At 50.5% G+C, this 18,880-nt stretch overlaps 1 protein-coding gene across 1 annotated transcript in view; it reads right to left on the bottom strand.

Moving 5' to 3' along the window:
- Positions 1 to 18,880, bottom strand: part of DNAH2 (dynein axonemal heavy chain 2) — a 2,538,822-nt gene that overhangs the window by 2,409,396 nt on the left and 110,546 nt on the right. The window contains exon 3 of the mRNA XM_086946066.1: positions 16,782 to 16,849. Within this exon, the coding sequence (XP_086802192.1) occupies positions 16,782 to 16,849 (68 nt within the window). The remainder of the gene's footprint in view (positions 1 to 16,781; positions 16,850 to 18,880) is intronic.

Below are 18,880 nucleotides of genomic sequence, written 5' to 3' on the forward strand. Positions count from 1 at the left end.
TGCACGGCGCTCCGGCTCCATTGTTACGAGTTGAGAGGGGACGACTCGGATCCATTGCGGGACTCGCCCGCACATTGCTGCCTGCCCGTTCGCCCCAACCGCCTGGCTCTGTTGTCGTGGGCTCCTCACTGACGCCGCTACATAGCAACTCGCGGCGGTGACGGACGGAGCGACTGCTGGCTTTTATCGCGCCCCCCCTGTTTCTGTGCCTGGCTGGTGGGCGCTATGGAAGTCCCCGCTGACCCGCGGGACGGAGAAGACCGTCCGCCATTGCCCCTTACCTATGCTGCCACGGCCGCACCGGGGATCGACTTGCCTGCACTTTCCGACACTGGGGGCGGGCGGGGCACACTGCCTACCCTGACCTACGGAGATGTCCTGCTTGCCCTGCGTGAACTACGGGTGACGCTGCGGCGAGACGCCCAGGAGCTCTGCGACAAGCTCGACGACATCGCCCTGGACCTGGCGCAGATTCGGAGGGGCTGCTCCCAGCAACGACAGATCGCTCCCTTGAGGGCTCCTGTTAAGGCTACTGTTCTGCCGAGTGTTTCCAGTGAGACTATGTTTCGCCCTGCCATGCTTGGTGTTTACAGACGGTCGCATACCGACTCTGCCGGGGATACATTGTTCCCGCACTCGGCTACTGTTTCACCACAATCGCTGCTCATGCCGGAGGTGGGACTGCTGGCTATTCTACTCCTGGCCCCCCTGCAAACTCTTTCATTGGAACTTTCGCCTTTTCCCCTGCTGTATTTGGTTTTTCAGAGTAACTTTGGGGCTCTCTGTATTGTAACCGAAGCATTATTGGGTAGGTGGTGTCGTCCATTTTGTACTTGTGATCCTCCCCCTTCCTCTCTGCTTCCATCTTGTTCCTTTGTTGATGAGGGGGTCGACATGCATGGAGGGCTGTATACTGAAGGGCGTCCGAAATCGGGTCAAGGCTAGATTGTTTGTCTGCTGCTTGCTCTCTTACCTGATGGGGGTCGGGTTTAACATGCTGTGTGGGGCGAATGTGTGGACCGCACGCGGAGTGCAAATTGAATTTTCCAGCTGGTTGGGAGTTATTTGATATCGTTTGGCACTTGCCCTCAGCGTCTCCTTTATGTTACTGCATTCTTGTTCGCGGCACAGTCGGAGCCACAATTGACTATCCTGATACCTAGTGAGCCACCGGCTCTGTTAAATCTTTTTGGGGTGTCTGACTTGCCGACAACGACTATTGGGACGGGGGGTTGCCTGTGTAGGGTGGCGTCCATTTTAACTCTCTTTGTCTCTGCGCTGCCCGGGGCGGTCATCTTAGTTTCTGCTCTGGCTGGGGTGGGGTTTTGGGTGGGTGCCGTGGTGTATTGGTCGCTCGCGACTTAGACAGCACTAGGAGGTCCGGGTATCGACTTGTATTGGTCTACTTGATGTGATTTGATGGCGCTATGATTTCCCGTGTGGGCTGAACAGGGATTGGAACTGTTCCTGTAAGTGTTGTGCGCACACATTGTGAAATGTTTCTTCCATCTCTCCTATTGTTGCAATTTAATACAGCGCTGGTGCTTTTGGATTAGGTGGTTTTCAGTGTGGGACGCAGTGGATGGCTGGGGTTCCGGGAGTTCTGATGCTAAGTGGGCTCCTCCCCCCCACTTTTTCCTTTTGGGAGTGGCGGATTAGCTTGTCCTTTTCTCCCTCCCTGCATTCAAGAGTGAAATTTTTTATTTTATTTTTTCCTCTTCTTTTTGTCTCCCTTTTTCCTTCTTCTGCACTTCTCGCTGTACTTTCTCCTTTCTTCCGACTTTTCTTCTTCCTAAATTTCGGGTTTATAGGGCGACAGGCACGCTGTTAGGGGGGGGGGTAGGCCATAGCCTCTGCATGTGTGTAGGGTGGGGGGTTATATTTCATTTTTGTTATTTTCTATGGGACCTGTTTTGTTCTTCTCTATGGTTTTAACTTTCTTACCCATGTTTGGGAGTGCTGGGTGTAGGGTGGCAGTGGTACTGTGACTGGGTCATAGATGCTGCTCTGTAACATAACTATTGTGTAACCATCCTGCCTGGCGGGGACTTAATTATCGATCTTGGACTTGCTTGATATAGTTGCTACCGTCATGTCCCACCAACATGGACTTTGTTCTTAATTTTCATTTATTGGTACGGAACACTACGGCCTGATTTCAATAGTCGCATAACAAAAAACTTTAAAATTTAACCTACATTCATCCTGTGACGCGGTGCTGCGATATCCTTCAATCTTTCTTCCTTTGACTGTTTGCGATTCTGCTACAGTACTGTGTCGCCGCATCGTATGCTGTTGTGCTAACTGATTGTTCGTGGCCGGCCGGATGGTTGTAGGCCCGTATTTGTTATTTCTTCCTTATGCACAATAAAGGTTTTCAAAAATTTAAAAAAAAAAAAAAAATTGGCTTTCAGTGTGATCCAAATATAGAAAAATGCACACAACCTGAATGGCCACACCAGGGTTATTCAGTTTCACCAACAGTAAGAGCTGCATTACATTTGCGAAAAATGTAGGATGCTGATGCTCAGGGGTTGAGAAAGTGTGACTACCCTTTTACTCCCGTGGAGCTTACTATCCATATTAAATCGAAATGGAGACATGCAGCGATTAGACCACACCCAAAGCGTGAATAAAACCTGGTTAACCTTTGAAATGTATTGCTTAAATCTACCTTTAATAGAGGGTTGAGGCTCGACAGTAGTGTATGGTAAATAGGCCTACATATAGGTTTTTACTACGAATGGCATGAACAATATCTAAATGTTAAAAACATATTATGCTGTCCAGAAAAAGCTTACAATGGTAGCCATAGATTTAATTAACCACACATCCCAGTTATCAAGGCTGTAATGGATTCAACCACTATTATTTTTTTGCAGAAGCAGAATGAATTTGGTGAGTGGGTGCTCTATCAGACAAGCACCTTACCACCATAAGGTTGCAACTCAGATTAAAAGGTAAAAACCCAACTCAAAGCACTATCTATTTGGTCTGGACCTCAAGACCACATAGATACTGTCCAAAGAGGAGTCGCATAGAGGCCTCGTCAGCTGTTTACCAATTGGGACCTGTTAGACCTGTCTGGCTTTTTGGCGAAGTCCCTCCTAATTTTTATTTATTTTGTCCCCTTTTTGCCCCTCATACCCTTATTAATTTTTGTGTCTACTGATTTTTTGTAGGTGTTGGCCAGGGGGATAGGTGTTCTTTTCCCCCCTCATAATCTTTTACCTCAGGCCCAGAGGCCTGTTCTGACAGGAAAGTTGGCACCACCTAAAATGGTGGCCACCAACTGCCCCAACTGTCACCAACAGAACTTGGCCATAGCTTAACATAGGGCATTCCAGAACCTTCTGGTCCATTCTGGACCACTGAGAGGGCAGCCTATATAAGGCGGAATGCTGGACAGCCATTTTGTCTGTCAGTGAGGAGCAGCTAGAGTGAAGGCTGAGGTCTAGTGGGGGTAGGATTCTGAAGGGTGGTTCCCTCTACAAGAGTAGCCCTCTGTCAAGGTTTTTCCACCTCCTTTGTCCTGTTGTCCTAGCCAAGTTAGCTCATCCTGCTGATCCTGGACAGATAGATTAAGGGGTTAACTTTAGCAGTCCTGGGAGCTGAGCTGAGAGTTCCCCTGTGCCCCTTTGAGCTTCTGTATGGACACCCTGTACGCGGTCCTCTCAGCCTGGTGAAGGATGGTTGGGAGAAATCTCCCAGGAAACCCCCCCAGGATGTGGTGAGCTACATGCTGGCCTTCAGGAGCCAAATGGCGAAGTTGTGGAAGCAAGCTTCTGACAACTTGGAGGCCAGCCAGGCAGTCATGAAAGAGTGGTACGACCACAATGCTCACCAGGTGGAACTGGAGCCTGGACAGAAAGTGTGGGTGATGGAGCCTGGAGAGCTTAGCGTCCTCCAGGATCGCTGGACAGGCCCCTTTGAGGTGTTGGAAAAGAAGGGTAAGGCCACATACCTGGTGGACCTTAAGACCCCTCGACAGCCTCTACGGGTGCTGCATGCCAACCGACTCAAGCCCCACCATGAGAGGCCCGAGGTCATGCTGATGATGGTGACTGACGGGGAAGAGGAAGCGGAAAGCGAACCTCTCCCAGATCTCTTTTCGTCCCAAGAGAAGGATGGGTCAGTGGAGGGAGTGATTCTCTCTCCTACTCTAACTCCTGAGCAACGGGAGGACTGCCGCCAGATCCTGGAGCAGTACTCTTCATTGTTCTCCCTTGTCCCGGGAAGGACCCACCTGTGTACCCATGACGTGGACACAGGAGACAGCCCACCAGTGAAGTCCAAGACCTACCGGCTGTCTGACAAGGTGAAGGCTAGCATCCATGGAGAAGTTGCCAAGATGCTAGAGCTGGGAGTAATTGAACCTTCCAACAGCCCTTGGTCCAGTCCGGTGGTGCTCGTGCCGAAAGCAGCACCCCCAGGCACCACACCTGAACTGAGGTTCTGTGTGGATTACCGAGGACTGAATTCAGTGACAAGGACTGATGCTCATCCGATCCCTAGGGCGGATGAATTGATTGACCGGCTAGGAGCTGCCCAATATCTGAGTACCTTTGACCTCACTTCAGGGTACTGGCAGATCTCCTTGACAGATGGAGCAAGGGAAAGGTCAGCCTTCTCCACGCCTGAGGGACACTACCAGTTCTGTGTGATGCCCTTTGGGCTCAAGAACGCCCCTGCCACATTTCAGCGGCTGGTGAACCAGGTCCTCTCTGGAATGGAGAGTTTCTCTGCTGCTTACTTGGATGACATTGCTGTCTTCAGTAGCAGTTGGGAGGACCATCTGCAGCATTTGCAGGCCGTTCTCCAGGCCCTGAGACAAGCTGGATTGACCATCAAAGCCAGCAAATGCCAGATTGGGCAGGGGTCGGTTGTGTACCTTGGACACTTGGTGGGTAGGGGGACTGTGCAGCCCCTGCAGGCGAAGATTGAGGCAATCATGGCCTGGGAACCCCCCAAGACACAGACTGAGGTCCGAGCTTTCCTGGGCCTCACAGGATACTACCGTCGCTTTGTGAAGGGATATGGCACTATTGTAGCGCCCCTCACAGAGCTCGCCTCCAAGAAGCAACCTCGACGGGTAGTTTGGACAAAGGCTTGTCAGCAAGCCTTTGAAAAGTTGAAACAGGCCCCAGACTTCTCCAAGGAGTTCATTGTCCAAACAGATGCATCAGAACATGGCATTGGGGCAGTGTTATCGCAACTGAATGAAGAGGGCCTGGATCAACCTGTAGTCTTCTTATCCAGGAGACTGCTTCCCCGGGAACAGAAGTGGAGTGCCATTGAGAGGGAAGCTTTCGCGGTGGTGTGGGCTCTGAAGAAGCTGCGGCCATACCTCTTTGGCTCGCACTTCCTCGTTCAGACTGACCACCGACCCCTTCGTTGGCTGATGCAGATGAAGGGGGAAAATCCCAAGTTGTTGAGGTGGTCCATCTCCCTACAGGGAATGGACTTCCGGGTGGAACATCGGCCTGGAGTGGACCACGCCAATGCAGACGGTCTCTCCAGGTATTTCCGCCTTAGTGATGAGGACTCCCAAGGGGTTGGGTAGTTCTCCCCACTTTCAGCTGGGGGGGACGCGTGTTAGACCTGTCTGGCTTTTTGGCGAAGTCCCTCCTAATTTTTATTTATTTTGTCCCCTTTTTGCCCCTCATACCCTTATTAATTTTTGTGTCTACTGATTTTTTGTAGGTGTTGGCCAGGGGGATAGGTGTTCTTTTCCCCCCTCATAATCTTTTACCTCAGGCCCAGAGGCCTGTTCTGACAGGAAAGTTGGCACCACCTAAAATGGTGGCCACCAACTGCCCCAACTGTCACCAACAGAACTTGGCCATAGCTTAACATAGGGCATTCCAGAACCTTCTGGTCCATTCTGGACCACTGAGAGGGCAGCCTATATAAGGCGGAATGCTGGACAGCCATTTTGTCTGTCAGTGAGGAGCAGCTAGAGTGAAGGCTGAGGTCTAGTGGGGGTAGGATTCTGAAGGGTGGTTCCCTCTACAAGAGTAGCCCTCTGTCAAGGTTTTTCCACCTCCTTTGTCCTGTTGTCCTAGCCAAGTTAGCTCATCCTGCTGATCCTGGACAGATAGATTAAGGGGTTAACTTTAGCAGTCCTGGGAGCTGAGCTGAGAGTTCCCCTGTGCCCCTAGTCTGCCCAGTAAGGAGGAATAGGGGGTTGGTGCTGAGAGAGTACAACCTGGCTTTATTCTGAAGGAGCCCCCCCCTCCCCTCCTCCTCGTTTTGGTGAAGGAAGGGAATAAATCCATTGAACAACTGACAGCATTCCCTACCATCGACTGGTCCTGTGGCGTGTGGCCAATCCCTCTGCCAGCTGAGTAGAAGGTGTGAGGGGAACTGTGACCTTGTTATCTCCGATCGCGCTCTGGGTCAGCACCCTCCCGGGATCCACTGAGCCTGGGAAGCCTGGCGAGGCTTCCCTTTGTGAGCGGGACCCCAGGGGCATCGTTCGCGTTGGAGTCGCGTTGCGTGTCCTGAGAGGAACCGGAGGCGTTACTGCGCACGCCCCGTCTGTGCCGCTATCCCCGGAAGGAGGGGCCGTGAGGTGAGCAGGCCCGAGCGAGCAGCGTCTCTCCCTGGAGCAGGACCCGTGGGAGGCGGCCTCGGCGAGAGCGCTCCCGCGCATGCCCATCGGAGGAGTGTTTCCTTGGCGCTGCGCTGAGGAAAGGCGCCGGAGGGTTCTTCAGCTCGCCGTGTGTCAGGTCGCTTCCTCCTGCTTGTGCGCCGCGTGGAAGAGTCGGCCTGAGCAGGGAGGGAGAGCGAGGAGGCCTGGCAGCGGTGAAGAGGGTTGGGGTCTGCCCGGAGGGAATTTCCAGCGCGAAGGTAGCGCGGAGGAGCAGGCTCACGTTAAGGAGTCAGCTGAGGCGTGGGAGCCTCTCTAGCCTTGTTTTTCCCCCGAGCCCCTCACGCCAGAGCGTTCTTGTCCCCTGAAACCGAACTATCTGCACATCTGCCTGATAAACAAGTAAGGAGGAGTTCTGAAAGGGGGAGAGTGACGCTGGTAAATAACTTAAGGAAACCTTCAGTGACTGGGTATTTTGAGTGTAGTGCACTACAAAATCTTCCTATTCAACTACTTTTGGGGCTTAACTAAATGCTGATGTAAGTGAATCTAAAACAATGGTATCAAAAGAGGTTTAGGAGAAAAACTGTACTGTTGTCCATGCAAAGGGGTGTTGCTCTGATCTGATTTAAGTGCTGCTCTTGCCAACCTTTAAAGCAATGCTGTGTTAAGAGATAGTATAAGGTGCGCAGAGTACAGTAAATGTATAGCTAACTATTAGGAAATCTAGTGATGTGATGTGAATTTTTAAGGTCAGTCATCCTGCTTAAAAAAGGAATGCTAATATTGTGATGATATCTGCTTTGGTTTATAGAGAGTAGTAGTTTCCTCCCAAGATTCTAGCGGAGTAATAATTAGCCTGATCGATTCTAAGGTACAGCTTATCCTAATGCAAAAGTGTGATAGGAGTTCCAGAATATAGTAACTGCTTTAAAGACAATGTGCTGATCTGCTAGTAACTTAAAAAGTGTAACTGCTGAACCTAAAAGTGACTTGAAATGTTTTGAGCTATTTATACGTGAGCTACTTATATTTGACAACAAAGAAGAATATTATTTTTATATAAAGCAATACGTATTTTCATATAATTTTGGTGTAGTGTTTTCTTTTTGAGTGCTATTGCGTGGAATTACTTTTGGGTGGTCTGCAACCTTTACACTGTGCCTCTGTTATGCTAGTCTTGCCCTAGGCCAGGCTACCTAATTCCAACATATTGGTGCCTAGCGGTGGGATTGCAGACTTGGTTGCAGCTACTTACTAGTAATTTGACGTAATACACCCAACCTACACCAGGAGTTTTCTCCTTGCGGCCCTCCCAATTAGTCTTTTTGTTTTTTCTAAATTTATTCCTGGTGGTGGGTGGAGTTGGCTTTAGGTTGCCCTTGCCACTCTGAAATTTCTGGTGTGTATCCAGGTTTGCCTGACTCACAATGGAGTTCGCGGTGGAAAACCTGGAAGTCTATTCCGTGCCCCAATTGAGAATGTTCTGCCAACAAATGGGGGTCTTTTTCAAACATGGTGCTAGGAAGGGGGAGCTCCAGACTAGCCTTAGGGCCTGGGTGGAGGCACACCAAGAGACAAAGGAGGAGGATGAAGAGGTTGACCAGGACACGGTGGGGGAGGTAGAAGAGTTATTCCGCCATGAGGGGGAAAACTTACTCACCGGACCAGTGTCCTATTCCAGAAAGGGCAGTAGCATCTCTGGGAGAAGCCTAACGGAAGCCGAGCTCACCGATAGGAGGGAGAAAAGACAGTTAAAGTGGGAGTTGGCTAAGATGGAGCAGGAGAAAGAGGAGAGGAGGATGGTCCACGAGTTTAGACTAAAGGAACTGGAGCTCCAAAGTCTGCGACGGGGGTCCTCTCCTGTTAGGAATGGTGGCAGCGAACCAAAGGAGTCAGCCAGGGAGACCAAACCCTATATCCCAAAGGACCTGATAGCGAGCTTCAGTCAGGGGGACGATGTAGCTAAGTGGCTGGCCGCTTATGAGGTTTCTCTGAAGGTTCATGGAGTGCAGGAGAAGCACTGGGGGGGTAGTTTGTACAAGTACATGCCTCCTGCTGGTCGGGACACCTTGCTGGCCCTGGATCCAGAGGAACAGACAAACTACCCCACCATGAAGCTGGCGTTGTTGAGGAAGTTCGGGCTCACCCCAGAAAGGTACCGACAGAAGTTCAGGGGGAGCCACAAGATGGGCACTCAGAACTGGGTGGACTTCCTTGATTACGCCAGAAAGGCCTTAGAGGGTTGGGTCAAGGGCAGTGAGGTAAAGGATTATGAGGGGCTGTATGATCTGTTTTTGAGAGAACACCTCCTCGAGAAATGTTTTCCCGAGCTGCGCCAACACCTGGTAGACAGCAAGCTGACCAATCCCCGGAAGCTTGCAGAGGAGGCGGACATCTGGACAAGTACCCGGGTGTCCTCCAAGGGGACTGGAGGGGAATCTCAAAAAGCCGGACAGGGCGCCCCCCAGAAGAAGGAGGGGGGGGAGAAAAAGAAAGAGTTCTCTAAAGGTCCCCAAAATAACTTCCAAGGGAAGGGAGCAGGTTTCACCCCTAGGGCAAACCCGCCCCGGTACCCTCATCCTGGCCAAAGCCAGCAGCCCAGGGTTCTCCACTGTTTTGAATGCGGTGGCGTTGGACATTATAAGGGAGATGTCAGATGCCCAAAGAGACCACGCCCTCCCACCGGAGGAAAGTCACCGGGAGTAGCTAGTGTAGCGCTCGGGGAGGAGTTGCCCTTAGATAAGGGGGGTGAGTGGGCGGGTGTCACCTTAGTGTCCCTGGGAGAGCGGGAGATGGTGCCAAAGATCCAGGTGCCCCCAAATACTACAAAGTATGGGCAATGGGTTACCATCAATGGCCAGAGAGGGGAGGCTCTGAGGGATACAGGAGCCAGCATGACTATGGTGAGAAGTCAGCTGGTGTCCCCAGAGCAGGTTGTTCCTAATGTACTCCACCCCGCCGCGATGGCTGACGGCAGAATGGGCCACTATCCAGTGGCTGAGGTTCCCTTTGAGTGGGAGGGGGTTGCAGGTTCACTTCGAGTTGCCGTAAGCCCTGCCGTGCCAGTCGATTGTCTGTTGGGGAATGACATGGAACACAACACTTGGAGGGAGGTGGAATACCGGACGCATTCTGCGATGCTGGGTACACCTGACTGGGCCTGTGTCAGCACACGGTCTGCGACTGCCCGGAGAGGGAGTTCGCCTGGGTTGGAGCCTGGAACAATGGCCCAACCTGCTGCTAAGAAGGGACAGACCCGGAGACAGAGAAAGCCTGCTCCGGCTTCCACACCCCATGAGACAGATCGGCCACCTGCGGTGGTGGACCAGGAGTCCGTGGAGGGGGAAGTAGACTCTCTGGAGGATTTACCCATCCCTGCGGAGTGGCATGTGGAGGGAGGTCCTACCAGAGAGGAATTCTGTAAGGGGCAGAGGGAGTGCCCCACCCTTGAGGGACTGAGGCGACAGGCTGAAGCCCAAGCAGCAGGTGATGTTACGGGACATTACCATATTTACTGGGAGGATGGACTCCTCTACAGTGAACCCAAGGTACCCTCGCCTGGTTCCTCGAGGGCCTTGGTAGTCCCGCAACAGTACCGAGCCTTTCTTCTGGAATTGGCTCATGCCATACCCCTGGCAGGACACTTAGGCCAGGACAAGACCTTTGCACGGCTTGTCCTCCACTTTTACTGGCCTCAGATGAAAGTGGCGTCCAACACATACTGTAGGACATGTGTAACCTGCCAGGCCAGTGGGAAAACAGGGGTGAAGCTAAAAGCTCCCCTGGAACCACTTCCAGTCGTTAGCACCCCCTTTGAGAGGGTGGGCATCGACATTGTAGGGCCTTTGGATCCACCAACCGCAGCTGGTCACAGGTTTATCCTGGTACTGGTGGATCATGCCACACGGTACCCAGAGGCCATACCTCTGAGGACAGTCACTGCACCTGTAGTGGCAAGAGCCCTAATGGGAATCTTTACCCGAGTGGGATTTCCCAAGGAAGTTGTGTCTGACAGGGGGACCAACTTCCTGTCAGCTTACATGCGGGCCATGTGGAAGGAGTGTGGAGTGACCTACCGGTTCACCACTCCTTATCACCCCCAGTCGAATGGACTGGTTGAGAGGTTTAATAAGACCTTGAAGGGCATGATCAGAAGTCTGCCCGAGAGCCTGCGGAGGAAATGGGATGTCCTCCTACCCTGTTTACTCTTTTCCTACAGGGAAGTGCCCCAGAAGGGAGTGGGCTTCAGCCCCTTTGAGCTTCTGTATGGACACCCTGTACGCGGTCCTCTCAGCCTGGTGAAGGATGGTTGGGAGAAATCTCCCAGGAAACCCCCCCAGGATGTGGTGAGCTACATGCTGGCCTTCAGGAGCCAAATGGCGAAGTTGTGGAAGCAAGCTTCTGACAACTTGGAGGCCAGCCAGGCAGTCATGAAAGAGTGGTACGACCACAATGCTCACCAGGTGGAACTGGAGCCTGGACAGAAAGTGTGGGTGATGGAGCCTGGAGAGCTTAGCGTCCTCCAGGATCGCTGGACAGGCCCCTTTGAGGTGTTGGAAAAGAAGGGTAAGGCCACATACCTGGTGGACCTTAAGACCCCTCGACAGCCTCTACGGGTGCTGCATGCCAACCGACTCAAGCCCCACCATGAGAGGCCCGAGGTCATGCTGATGATGGTGACTGACGGGGAAGAGGAAGCGGAAAGCGAACCTCTCCCAGATCTCTTTTCGTCCCAAGAGAAGGATGGGTCAGTGGAGGGAGTGATTCTCTCTCCTACTCTAACTCCTGAGCAACGGGAGGACTGCCGCCAGATCCTGGAGCAGTACTCTTCATTGTTCTCCCTTGTCCCGGGAAGGACCCACCTGTGTACCCATGACGTGGACACAGGAGACAGCCCACCAGTGAAGTCCAAGACCTACCGGCTGTCTGACAAGGTGAAGGCTAGCATCCATGGAGAAGTTGCCAAGATGCTAGAGCTGGGAGTAATTGAACCTTCCAACAGCCCTTGGTCCAGTCCGGTGGTGCTCGTGCCGAAAGCCGCACCCCCAGGCACCACACCTGAACTGAGGTTCTGTGTGGATTACCGAGGACTGAATTCAGTGACAAGGACTGATGCTCATCCGATCCCTAGGGCGGATGAATTGATTGACCGGCTAGGAGCTGCCCAATATCTGAGTACCTTTGACCTCACTTCAGGGTACTGGCAGATCTCCTTGACAGATGGAGCAAGGGAAAGGTCAGCCTTCTCCACGCCTGAGGGACACTACCAGTTCTGTGTGATGCCCTTTGGGCTCAAGAACGCCCCTGCCACATTTCAGCGGCTGGTGAACCAGGTCCTCTCTGGAATGGAGAGTTTCTCTGCTGCTTACTTGGATGACATTGCTGTCTTCAGTAGCAGTTGGGAGGACCATCTGCAGCATTTGCAGGCCGTTCTCCAGGCCCTGAGACAAGCTGGATTGACCATCAAAGCCAGCAAATGCCAGATTGGGCAGGGGTCGGTTGTGTACCTTGGACACTTGGTGGGTAGGGGGACTGTGCAGCCCCTGCAGGCGAAGATTGAGGCAATCATGGCCTGGGAACCCCCCAAGACACAGACTGAGGTCCGAGCTTTCCTGGGCCTCACAGGATACTACCGTCGCTTTGTGAAGGGATATGGCACTATTGTAGCGCCCCTCACAGAGCTCACCTCCAAGAAGCAACCTCGACGGGTAGTTTGGACAAAGGCTTGTCAGCAAGCCTTTGAAAAGTTGAAACAGGCAATGTGTGTGGCACCGGTCCTGAGGGCCCCAGACTTCTCCAAGGAGTTCATTGTCCAAACAGATGCATCAGAACATGGCATTGGGGCAGTGTTATCGCAACTGAATGAAGAGGGCCTGGATCAACCTGTAGTCTTCTTATCCAGGAGACTGCTTCCCCGGGAACAGAAGTGGAGTGCCATTGAGAGGGAAGCTTTCGCAGTGGTGTGGGCTCTGAAGAAGCTGCGGCCATACCTCTTTGGCTCGCACTTCCTTTTTCAGACTGACCACCGACCCCTTCGTTGGCTGATGCAGATGAAGGGGGAAAATCCCAAGTTGTTGAGGTGGTCCATCTCCCTACAGGGAATGGACTTCCGGGTGGAACATCGGCCTGGAGTGGACCACGCCAATGCAGACGGTCTCTCCAGGTATTTCCGCCTTAGTGATGAGGACTCCCAAGGGGTTGGGTAGTTCTCCCCACTTCCAGCTGGGGGGGACGCGTGTTAGACCTGTCTGGCTTTTTGGCGAAGTCCCTCCTAATTTTTATTTATTTTGTCCCCTTTTTGCCCCTCATACCCTTATTAATTTTTGTGTCTACTGATTTTTTGTAGGTGTTGGCCAGGGGGATAGGTGTTCTTTTCCCCCCTCATAATCTTTTACCTCAGGCCCAGAGGCCTGTTCTGACAGGAAAGTTGGCACCACCTAAAATGGTGGCCACCAACTGCCCCAACTGTCACCAACAGAACTTGGCCATAGCTTAACATAGGGCATTCCAGAACCTTCTGGTCCATTCTGGACCACTGAGAGGGCAGCCTATATAAGGCGGAATGCTGGACAGCCATTTTGTCTGTCAGTGAGGAGCAGCTAGAGTGAAGGCTGATGTCTAGTGGGGGTAGGATTCTGAAGGGTGGTTCCCTCTACAAGAGTAGCCCTCTGTCAAGGTTTTTCCACCTCCTTTGTCCTGTTGTCCTAGCCAAGTTAGCTCATCCTGCTGATCCTGGACAGATAGATTAAGGGGTTAACTTTAGCAGTCCTGGGAGCTGAGCTGAGAGTTCCCCTGTGCCCCTAGTCTGCCCAGTAAGGAGGAATAGGGGGTTGGTGCTGAGAGAGTACAACCTGGCTTTATTCTGAAGGAGCCCCCCCCCTCCCCTCCTCCTCGTTTTGGTGAAGGAAGGGAATAAATCCATTGAACAACTGACAGCATTCCCTACCATCGACTGGTCCTGTGGCGTGTGGCCAATCCCTCTGCCAGCTGAGTAGAAGGTGTGAGGGGAACTGTGACCTTGTTATCTCCGATCGCGCTCTGGGTCAGCACCCTCCCGGGATCCACTGAGCCTGGGAAGCCTGGCGAGGCTTCCCTTTGTGAGCAGGACCCCAGGGGCATCGTTCGCGTTGGAGTCGCGTTGCCTGTCCTGAGAGGAACCGGAGGCGTTACTGCGCACGCCCCGTCTGTGCCGCTATCCCCGGAAGGAGGGGCCGTGAGGTGAGCAGGCCCGAGCGAGCAGCGTCTCTCCCTGGAGCAGGACCCGTGGGAGGCGGCCTCGGCGAGAGCGCTCCCGCGCATGCCCATCGGAGGAGTGTTTCCTTCGCGCTGCGCTGAGGAAAGGCGCCGGAGGGTTCTTCAGCTCGCCGTGTGTCAGGTCGCTTCCTCCTGCTTGTGCGCCGCGTGGAAGAGTCGGCCTGAGCAGGGAGGGAGAGCGAGGAGGCCTGGCAGCGGTGAAGAGGGTTGGGGTCTGCCCGGAGGGAATTTCCAGCGCGAAGGTAGCGCGGAGGAGCAGGCTCACGTTAAGGAGTCAGCTGAGGCGTGGGAGCCTCTCTAGCCTTGTTTTTCCCCCCAGCCCCTCACGCCAGAGCGTTCTTGTCCCCTGAAACCGAACTATCTGCACATCTGCCTGATAAACAAGTAAGGAGGAGTTCTGAAAGGGGGAGAGTGACGCTGGTGAATAACTTAAGGAAACCTTCAGTGACTGGGTATTTTGAGTGTAGTGCACTACAAAATCTTCCTATTCAACTACTTTTGGGGCTTAACTAAATGCTGATGTAAGTGAATCTAAAACAATGGTATCAAAAGAGGTTTAGGAGAAAAACTGTACTGTTGTCCATGCAAAGGGGTGTTGCTCTGATCTGATTTAAGTGCTGCTCTTGCCAACCTTTAAAGCAATGCTGTGTTAAGAGATAGTATAAGGTGCGCAGAGTACAGTAAATGTATAGCTAACTATTAGGAAATCTAGTGATGTGATGTGAATTTTTAAGGTCAGTCATCCTGCTTAAAAAAGGAATGCTAATATTGTGATGATATCTGCTTTGGTTTATAGAGAGTAGTAGTTTCCTCCCAAGATTCTAGCGGAGTAATAATTAGCCTGATCGATTCTAAGGTACAGCTTATCCTAATGCAAAAGTGTGATAGGAGTTCCAGAATATAGTAACTGCTTTAAAGACAACGTGCTGATCTGCTAGTAACTTAAAAAGTGTAACTGCTGAACCTAAAAGTGACTTGAAATGTTTTGAGCTATTTATACGTGAGCTACTTATATTTGACAACAAAGAAGAATATTATTTTTATATAAAGCAATACGTATTTTAAATATAATTTTGGTGTAGTGTTTTCTTTTTGAGTGCTATTGCGTGGAATTACTTTTGGGTGGTCTGCAACCTTTACACTGTGCCTCTGTTATGCTAGTCTTGCCCTAGGCCAGGCTACCTAATTCCAACAGGACCACTTGGCGCCTCACTGATCAGAGTACTGACTCCGAGTGTGGGAGGATTACCTGGAGCGGGAGACCGTGGCGGAAGAGTATGGCAAGCTAAGTCACCAGTTCATGAATGAGGGTCACCGATACTTTCTTCATGTAGAAAGAACATGGAAAGACCAAGATGGGATGGAACGCTGATCACCTTTTGTGGGTTCTAAAAATCTGTTGGTGATGATCTAATACTCGTTTTGTCTGAAGTGTAATATGTGTCACTCAATCACAATGTGTATGATTGGGGGGTATGCGAAAGGTGGCCTCACTGGAAACAATCCCTCATAGTACCGCTGCTTCTGTGCAGGTATCAACTTCAGACATAAGCCTTGACCCAGGGTCAGATGGGCTGATAAAATCAAGAGTTGAGATTTTTTTAAATTTTATTTAGGTTTCTTGTACAGTGCAGCAAAAAAATGATCACCTTCACAGAATCCTCCCCTGTAGGTGGCAGTAAAAGCTCTCAATTTCTGGAACACTCAAAGATTGAGACTGATGTTGAGAAATCACAGGTTCTGTCCGAACAGACAACAAAGGAAATTATTTAAATGAGAGTTCATGGGCGGACATGTCTGAATGGCTTTGGCCACAACCAATACAAAAACAGACTAGGTTTGGCAAAGCCAATTGGCCCACTGCATCCTCCATTAAAAAATGAGACATTGGGTTTGCCAGTGCTTATTTTGCAATTGTTATGGCTGTTTTTTTGTTCATAGTGTTGCAGAAGCATGACTAGAGGTGGGCATATCCAATATCTAATAGCAACGAAGATTGTACGAGGAAGTGCCTGACTAATTGAAGAATTGACAAGCAAACGAGGCGTTAATGACTTTTTAAAAAAGGCTTCCAGGACCGGCATTAGGAATGCCTGCCAAGACCCTAAATACCCAAACTGCTTCCTGTGACTACACATTCGAAAACGGACAGGAGGAGGACAATGGCGCACTCCAGTTATTACCAGCGAAGTTTACTTTCCTAGAACAATGAACAGCAATGTCTTTGAGAACTCAAAGAACGTGCATATGGGGTATGGTGGGTGAACAGTCCTAAAAAAGAGCCTCTGCCATTAGAACCGTCAAAAGTACAGTATGGCGTGAAGACTCCATTAAACAGATCCACCAAGAGATCACACCTTAAGCAATCCGTCAAGAGATCACACCTGAAGCAATCCACCAAGAGATCACACCTGAAGCCATCCACCAAGAGATCACACCTTAAGCAATCCACCAAGAGATCACACCTTAAGCAATCCACCAAGAGATCACACCTTAAGCAATCCGCCAAGAGATCACACCATAAGCCATCCAGGAAGATATCGCACCTTAAGCAATCCGCAAAGAGATCACAGCATAAACAATCCGCCAAGAGATCACACCTTAAGCAATCTGCCAAGAGATCACACATTAAGCAATCCACCAAGAGATCATACATTAAGAAATCCGCCAAGAGATCACATCTTAAGCAATCCACCAAGAGATCACACCATAAGCAATCTGCCAAGAGATCACACCTTAAGCAATCTGCCAAGAGATCACACCTTAAGAAATCCACCAAGAGATCACACATTAAGCAATCCGCCAAGAGATCACACCTTAAGCAATCTGCCAAGAGATCACATTTTAAGCAATCTGCCAAGAGATCACACCTTAAGCTAATGCCAACAGAGCTCCCTTCAACAACAGTGGTCTCTGCTCCTCTTTCACTTACCAGGTCCACAAGCTCCACTGCTGGTTTGGTTTCTGGTTCCTTTGGCTGCACAGCTTTACCGTCCTCATCTGTGAGAAGAAGTGAATATATAGATCAGTCAGAGAAAAGTCCCACGTGTTTTAGAATGCCATTCACTTAACCAGGACCGCGGCCTGCAAGGCAAAGAGTTGTCACCTTTCTTATGAGGCTCCCAAGGCTCTATGTGTTTTCTACCCGCTGAAAGTTAAGGTGCAAACTCATCATGTCAATGTCATTGACTCCCAACTCGCCTAATACAAGATTTAGTATGCAGATTTAATTCATATAAAAACTGCACTCAACATTTGGTATTTATGTATAAGCTAATAAGGACTTATCTATTAATCAAGCCAATGTGCAATTTTACAGATAAGACTGGCAAATCATGGTAACGATTTGCGCTTTTAATTATTAAAAATATCCATGCGAACATTTTAAAATATCTTTAAGAATAAGTTACTTACATTCGGTAACGCCTTATCTGATACTCTGTCTAGCTGCAGATTATTAACCTTTGAATATCCCCAGGCGTCAGACTGGACTTGGAAGATTTATGAGCAGTACCCCTGCACTCTGGACTGTGGCGTGGTTCAATTCCATGTTGTCTGCATTATCCGTGATGGAAGGGATGTGTGCAGTACCTATAATGGATGCCACTTCGGCACGCTGATATCAGTTACAACTTTCCATATCAGGAGCACCAAGCCACAATGAGAACTGACCACTGTGGGGAAAAGACTAAGGCTCTGAAAGGTGGTGTCCCTCATACCTTAACCGGTTTGCAGAGCGGGGAGGATCGGAGTGTCAGTAAGAAATTTGCAGCTAGATATAGTTCCTACCAGATAAGGCATTACCAAAGATAAGTAACTTATTCATCTGATGGCGACTTCTAGCTGCAGATGCCTTACCCCTGAAAATATACCCAAGCAATGGCTCCCCAGAGTTGGGACTGTGAATCCGAACAAACTAAAAAAGTCCTACAGGGCCGAACGGAAACAGTACTGTCACAACGGACCGGACTCTCCAGACAGTACAGTCTTGTGAACATGTGCAGGGATGCCCACATCGCTGCCTGCGAGAAAGCCAGGAGAGGAACACTGTTTACTAACACAGTGGTCACAGCCTTGGCTCTAGAAGAATGAGCCCTCAGGGGGCTGTTTCTTGGCCAGTGCATAGCAGATCTCAATGGACAGGATAATCCATTGACAGGTGGTTCTTTTCTGTACAGTTTTACTTTATTTTGCTCCCACAAAACCCATGAAGAGATGATCACTCACCCAGAACTCTTTCATGCTGTCAAGGGGGAACAGCAATGCTCTTTTTGAGTCCAGGCAGTGGAGTTTCTTCTCTTCTTTGGAGGGATGAGTAGGAGCAAAGTAGGTAGGCAGGGTGATGTGTTGGGCTACATGGAAAGGGGTAGCAACCTTTGGTAGAAAAGAGGCACATGTCCGGAGGACCAGTTTGTCTGGGTAAAAGGTGGTATAAGTTTGGTGTGCCAAAAGCGCTTGAAGTTCGCTGAACTCCTGGCCGATGTTATGGCCACTAAAAAGGCAGTTTTGATGGTGAAAAGCCTAACAGGACAATTATGTAGAGATTCAAATGGAGATCATGAGAAAAAGTAAGGTCCGGGTTGAGGTCCCACTGAGGTGTAATAAAGGGTTTAGGAGTAAACATGTGTGGTAGATCTTTAAGGAACCTAGCCACAGCTGGTGACTTAAAGAGAAAAGGTTGGCCGGCAACTACAAAAATACAGAGATGGAAGATAGGTAATCCTTAACTGTGCCTAAAGCAGGACTCTGCTGGGCCAAAAACAGTGCAAACAAGATAATTTATGATAGAGGTGTGGGGGTCGACATTGTGAATGGCACACCTTGGTACAAACTTTTCCAAACAGCAAGCATGTACATTCTTGGTGGAGGAATGCCTAAATGCCATTATAACATCACAGACTTAGACAGGAAGGTTGAAGGCTTTTAACTATCACCGCTCAATCTCCAGACATGGAGGTGTAGGGTGCGCAGGTTCCGGTGCAGGACCCTGCCCGTTCCTGCAACAGAAGTTCCTATCAAACAGGCAGTATG

The sequence above is a fragment of the Lissotriton vulgaris genome, chromosome 12, assembly GCF_964263255.1.
Source record: "Lissotriton vulgaris chromosome 12, aLisVul1.2, whole genome shotgun sequence".
NCBI classification, from domain to species: Eukaryota; Metazoa; Chordata; class Amphibia; order Caudata; family Salamandridae; genus Lissotriton; species Lissotriton vulgaris.